Source organism: Octopus sinensis, linkage group LG21, assembly GCF_006345805.1.
Source record: "Octopus sinensis linkage group LG21, ASM634580v1, whole genome shotgun sequence".
NCBI classification, from domain to species: Eukaryota; Metazoa; Mollusca; class Cephalopoda; order Octopoda; family Octopodidae; genus Octopus; species Octopus sinensis.
The window spans coordinates 9,707,192-9,714,542 of record NC_043017.1 but is presented as its reverse complement, the minus strand read 5'-3'; the positions used below and the strand labels follow the sequence as shown (position 1 = coordinate 9,714,542).

General features: G+C 35.7%; 1 protein-coding gene across 4 annotated transcripts in view; it reads right to left on the bottom strand.

Annotated features, from left to right (window-relative positions):
* Nucleotides 1-7,351, bottom strand: part of LOC115223029 (multivesicular body subunit 12B) — a 143,689-nt gene that overhangs the window by 72,310 nt on the left and 64,028 nt on the right. Inside the window, exon 2 of one of the 4 annotated variants that reach the window (XM_029793457.2) lies at nucleotides 763-965. The exons of the other annotated variants lie outside the window; for them this stretch is intronic. Within the exon in view, the coding sequence (XP_029649317.1) occupies nucleotides 763-930 (168 nt within the window). The 5' untranslated portion in view covers nucleotides 931-965. The remainder of the gene's footprint in view (nucleotides 1-762; nucleotides 966-7,351) is intronic. 4 annotated transcript variants of the gene reach the window in all.

Here is a 7,351-nt window from a genome sequence, read left to right as displayed (position 1 = left end):
CAATGTAGTTATATGACAACATTTGAGCTATCCAATACATTTGTGTGTGATTACTATTTGAGCTGTATGGTTACAAACTGAGCCATGCAGTTAGAATTTGAGCAGCATGGTTAAAATTCGAACCATTAGGTTACAATTTTAGACACATGGAACTATTTGAAGTTTGTGGTTACAGTTTCAGCTATGCAGTTCAATTTGAACCATGTGGTTACAGTTTAAAGTTTTATCCAAGTTATACATTCTGAGCTACAAAGTATATTTCCACTACATTTCCTTGAATTTAAATGTAAATAACACATTGTATATACATAATAAATAAATAAATATATATATAAATATATATATATATATTAACAACAAGAAAAGAAAATGTCAGGAGAATGACTGCAACAAAAATATATCTAAAATGAAGCCAAGAGATAAGCAAAAATATAAGACTGATGACGGTGGAAGACTAAGCAGAAAGACCAATAATCTTTGGAACAAATGTCAAAAGTGGTTTTTTGCAAATTATGTAGGAAGACTGACAGCATGCAGACATGTTGGTTAAAAAAAAAAAAAAAAGACCACAATGTCAAATTGTAGTAGTGGGAGGTAAAAGAACAAAAGGAATACTGGCTAAAGGGGCAGGTTTTCTAGGGGAGACACAAGGAAAAACGAAAATTAAGAAAAAGAAAGGACCAGACTGCGGGGTGTGTATTTTTTAAAATCATTATTATTAATTTTTTTTTTTTTTTTTTTAGTGATAGCTGGGGCACTCACAGGCTTCATTGGTAAAAGGGCCGTTACAGGCTCGTGACCAGTTCGGCAGCAGGAGAACATGCTTTCGCACCAGCTGTGTGGCCAGAAAGACCACCTCGACGACGACAAGGGAATCGTCTTCCAATTAAGTTTCAGTAGTTTTCCTCTCCTAGATTTTGAAAAGGCCATTTAGCCTAACCTCGAGGCAGTTTTCTTGCCCCCAGCTACAGCAGACATGAGAACAAGACAGAAAAAAGATAAAAAAAAAAAAAAGAAAAAAGCATCAGAAGTTTGGGAAAGGGTTAGTATTCGAAATAGGGGACAGAAAGAACAAGGCAAAGAGATAAGGTTGAGTAAGACAAGACATTAGTAGAAAGTGTGAAAACATGATATATATATATATATATATAAAAGCATATTTGAAGAAAGATTTTCTTAAAAATTATCAACTATTTAAAAATTTTTTTTCAGAAAAACAGAATGACATAAACCTCGATGTGGTTATCTAATGACGTTTTTTTTTTGAGAAAAACTGAACAATGAAAGTGTTTACTCAACATAGAAATTTCCTACCAAAAAGTTCGTGCCAGTCTGTTTTTCTAAGACAGTTTTTTTTTAAATAAGTAATAATTTTTATTTTAAGAAAATCTTTATTCAAATATCATGTCTGGAGCAAGTATTTTTTTATAAAAACTTTTCAACATATATATGAATATATATATATATATATATATATATATATATATATATATATATATATATAATTCTTACATAAATATGCATATGAATTTATATTTTTGTGTAAATATTTTATTTCATACCAATATAGATAAGAACAAGACAGAAATTAGTGTTTTTGGCTAGAGAATTTTGTCTCAATATTACAATATACCTTCAGTGTATTTGTGTGTTTGAACTATATCTTATATATTTATATACACACACACACATATATATATACATATACATATGTGTGTAAATATATAAGTTATACAATTTGCTTTGCAATAGTACTGTTTATTGTATATATCTATACATGTGTGTGTGTGTGTATATATATATATATATATGCATATACATGTATCCATACATAAACACATGTATACATACAAATATACACCCATGTCAGTGATGCAGCTAAACAGCAAATTTCACAATTAATGCAATGATGCCTCCCTAGTGGGAATTGAAACCAAATCTCTTGTTGTAGAAGTCAAATTACTAAGTAAATGTATCGTATACAAATAGACAATCTGTGTCTATGGCAAGATAAGAGTCACTTAGCAGAAGGGAAAATAAAAAAAAACAAAAAAAAACATGCATTTCATTTTTGAAGTAACAGCTAGGATACCCTTGGTAAGAGCGGTGGTTAGCATACTTGCTTGGTCAGCAAGAGATGCTTGGTTCAATTTCTGCTGTAGGGGCATTATAGCACAATTCTTTTTTTATTTTTTTCTTGCTTGCTTTTCATGTTTTTGGATTAATATTAATCTTAGAATATCAAGTGTTACACTACAAAATGTGTGTGTGTATATATATATGTATATATATATATATATACACACACAACAGATATTTATGCATATTATACACCACATACATATATAAATATTATATGATAAACAAGACATTATAAGTATTAATTTGAGACAGAAAAAAAGAACAAGGTCAACAACAGAACCCAAACTATGCCTCTATTTCTTGGTGGGTGGCCATATTACTATCAACACCACACAGAACGTTTACTATTTTAGTCTGTCGGAACTAAATTGCTGTTGTTGGTGTAAACGGAGTCAGCAGGAAAGCAATACACTTGCTAGATAGCTGGTTCAAATCCTGACTGTGTGCATGTGTGGGAGGGTATGCATGTATATTGTTTCCTCTCTCAGACTTATGTAAAATGTCTTATAAATTGTAACTGATGGTTCTGGGTTCAGTCCCACTGTGTGGCACCTTGGGCAATTGTTTTCTACTACAGCCTCAGGCTGACCAAAGCCTTGGGGGTGGATTTGGTAGATGAACACTAAAAGAAGCCGGTCATATATATCCACCCATCCATACATACATACATGTGTGTGTGTGTGTGTTTGTCCCCCTGCCCTCACTTGACAACTGATGTTGGTGTGTTTACGTCCCTGTAACTTAGCAGTTTGGCAAAAAAGACTGATAGAATAAGTACTAGGCTTACAAAAAATAAGCCCTGAGGTTGATTTGTTCGACTAAAGGCAGTGCTCCAGCATGGCTGCAGTCAAATGACTGAAACAAGAATATAATATATACAGTGTGAATGGGCTTCAAGCAACTCTGAGTTTTATCTGTAGGTGCACAGGGTCTACAGGGGAGTAGTTATGGGATTCTGTACTTCTTTGCTTTTTCCAACAGTTAAAACTAAATGTGTGTATGTGTGTGTGTGCGTGTGTATATATATATATATATATATATATATATACGTCGAGCTGGCAGAAATGTTAGCACGTCGGGCGAAATGCGAAGCCGTATTTCGTCTGTCGTTATGTTCTGAGTTCAAATTCCGCCGAGATCGACTTTGCCTTTCATCCTTTCGGGGTCGATTAAATAAGTACCAGTTACGCACTGGGGTCGATATAATCGACTTAATCCGTTTGTCCTCTCTGTGTTTAGCCCCTTGTGGGTAGTAAAGAAATATATATATATATATATACACATACACACACACATATATACAGCTAGCTAAACAGACAGATAGATATGCATGTGCAAGGCTCTGTGTGTGTGCATGCACATGCAAATGTGTGTAAGTATCTACATGTGTATATGTGTGCATAGACACAAACACAAATACATACATAAATAAATACAAGTGTGTGTGTGTGTGTGAGCATGTATGTACACACATGGACAAGTCCATTTGAATCCATTTAAAGCCAAAATACCAATATGCTTGAGCAAGACTGCAAAAATCACACATACATTAACACACAAAGTGATAGAACAGATATAAAATGGCAGCAACCAGTTCCAGAGGCAATAATTGGAAGAGATTGTTAATAGCAAAGTTTAAAGCAGAGAGAATATTGTATGGCAGTGAAAATTGGTACGATGTAAGACTTGCAAATTGTAAGAACATGGATATGAGAGAAAGTAGGGTAGAAGAGATGTGTACCGAGTGGAAATTATGATATCGAAAAATAAAACAAGAGATTCTGTGTTAATGCAAAGGAAAAAAAGAAACAAAACAAAACAAAAAAAAAAGATATAATTTTAGAAAAAAGAGGAGAAAAACCTTGCGTCTTTTGTTTTTTATTTGTTTCTGTCATTGGACTGCGGCCATGCTGGGGCAATTCCTCAAAGGGTTTTAGTTGAATTATTTGGCCACAGAACTTGTTTTTATTTTTTTAATTTTGGTACTTATTCTATCAGTTGCTGAACTCATAAGTTATGGGAATGCTGTGGTAAGAAGCTTGATTCCCAGCTACATGGTTCTGGGTTCAGTTCCACTGCATGGCATCTTGTGCAGGTGTCTTCTACCATAGCCTCACGCTGAAAGAAGCCCATCCTATATATATATATATATTTCTTTACTACCCACAGAGGGGACAAACAAGGACAGACAAACGGATTAAGTCGATTACAACGACCCCAGTGCATAACTGGTACTTAATTTATCGACCCCAAAAGGATGAAAGGCAAAGTCGACCTCGGCGGAATTTGAACCCAGAACGTAATGGCAGACGAAATACGGCTATGCATTTCACCCGGCGTGCTAACGTTTCTGCCGGCTCACCTTATATATATATATATATATATATATATATATATATATATATAATATATATATATATATATATATATATATATATATATATATGGGATGTGCCATCCAGGTAGGCATGATAGGCTGTGCCTACCTTGAATAAACTAGGTTGATAGTAACATTTTCCTTTTATGGCAAAATATGCACCTAATTCAATAAAACTACAAAAGTTACTCCAATTATTATGCATAAAATGCAACATATTTTATTTTTTTGTAGATTAGATAGGCATAATTCGCTCCTGCCTTTGAATCTCAGTATTTAAGCTATGCACAGAACTGCTGTAGCAAACATGCTGCGTGCATTCCTACAACGTCTTCTTTACGTGCTATAAAGGCAGAAGTAAATCTGCCTCCAACTCAGTCATGCATCTGTGTTTCACTTATTTTTTGTGTGTTTTACTACATAAACGTCACCAACTGCCTACCCTGGGTAATTACTGGTGGCACATGCCTGATGTATATCCTTACGTTGGTGTGGCTTTGTGTTTGTCTCGTGCTTATGTCCCTGTAACTTAGCAGTTCAGCAAAAGAGACCAATAGAATAAGTACTAGGCTTACAAAGAATAAGTCCTGGGGTTGAGTTGTTCGACTAAAACCCTTGAAGGTGGTGCTCCAACATGGCCACAGCCAAATGACCGAAACATGTAAAAGAATAAAAATCAATGACAGTTGTCAAGTGGTGGCAGGGGACAAACACAAACACACATATATGGCAGGCTTCTACACAGTTTCCATCTCCCAAATTCACTCACAAAGCACTGGTCAGCATGAGGGCAAACTAGTAGACAATTGTCCAAGATGCTATGCAGTGGGACTGAACCTGGAACCGTGTAGTTGCAAAACAAACTTCTTAACCATGCAGCCATAAGAAAGATAGAAAGAAAAAAGGAGACAAAGGTGGCCATGTGGTAAGAAGCTTGCTAAAATAGATGGGCTGCAACGTTTGGGGCTTTACAATAGAAAACAGCCTTGCATCGGACCTTTGACATCCAGTGGTTTACAGATGTTGGGTAGAGAAGATCTTGTAGTCTGTGGTCTGAGGATAGCGACACCTCCCTGATGCTGGTGCCACAATAAAACACCCTGTACACTTTGTAAAAAGGTTGGGGAGAGGAAAAGCATCCAGCTAAAGAAATCATACCACATGAAATGTAAGAACAAGAGGCTATTCCCTGATCGCACCCCACCACTCTATCAAAGAGAGTAGTAACTCTAAATGGCAGTTGATTAGCTAGGATTATGGACAAACTGTTCAACCCATGCCAGCATGGAAAACAGACACGAAATGACAACAACAATGATGGTGACAATGAAGATGATGATGACAGCAATGATGAAGATGACGACAACGACACTGATAATAATGCTGGAAGACAACAACTATGATGACAATGACAAGATGACAACAATGACACCAATGATGATGATGACAGTGATGACACTGATGAGTGATGACACTGATGAGTGATGACAAGGATGAGTGATGGCAATGGTAAGTGATGACAATGATGATGGCAATGATGATGACGGATGACAATGATGAGTGATGACAATGATGATGACTGATGACAGTGATGACAATGATGATGAGTAATGACAATGATGACGACTGATGATGAGTGATGACAACGATGACGATGATGAGTGACAAGGAAGACAGCAATGACAACAAGGAAGATGACAATGACGACGTCAACAGTGACTGATGACAGTGACAACACCGATTATGACAACCGACTCCAGTAGATGACCGGTACTTAACAACAGCAGCAAGATGAAAGGTAATCTAAGTAAAACAGTAAAACCTTCAATGTAACCCTACACCCATAACAAAAACAAAAAGGCAACCCCCCCCGCCCAACCAGCCAAATAAGCAAACTACAGCAAGACAGTTTATCAGACACTCCACTGACTCTGCCAATAATAAACTGATTCTGATATTGATTACAAGAGAGGAAGAAAAATAATATGATTGCATCTGACAGTGCGTGTGTGTGTGTATGTATGTGTGTGTGTGTGTACACGCAGATAAATTTAGACAGAAGCTCCGTACCATCACAGCGATATGCCGGAGGATCAATACTATAATTCCACAATGCTATATAAAAACCTTGTTTCCACCTCAGCTTGTTGCCATTTTAGTCCGATTCATTTTCTCTCTCTCTTTTTTTTTTTTTTTTTTTTTCTATTATTTACAACCTTCTTTCAGACCGACCATCAACTCACCCTTATTTTTTTGTTTTGGTTCTGACTTTTTTTGTTGCTTTTTTTTTGTCTTTTATGATTTTGTTCCATCTGCCCATTTCAGTGCCTGGTAATGTCTCTTACCTGGAGGTGAAGTGTGCAATGGCAAATATATTTGCAGTCATGTGTACATTTGCAGATATATATATATATATACACACATGTCTATATATATTGATAAACCTTTGCTTCTGCCTCTGGGTGTACATATATACAGTTACACACACACATACACACATATATATATAGCATGTTTGTACACACAAACATCTGCATGTATGTATATGCTACACATACACACAAGAATATATGGATTGCCAGGATCCAACAAGCTGCAAAACATAGCAGCTTGATGAAGAGCTCCAGCTCATTGGATCCTGTCAAACTATTGAACCCATGCCAGCATGGAACAGCATGCACAGTAAAATGCTGACACACACACACACACACACACACATATATATATATATATATATATATAATAAATTGATAAATAAAACATATGCATATATACATACATATATGTACGTACCTACCTCTACATGTATATATACATGCATATATGGGTACA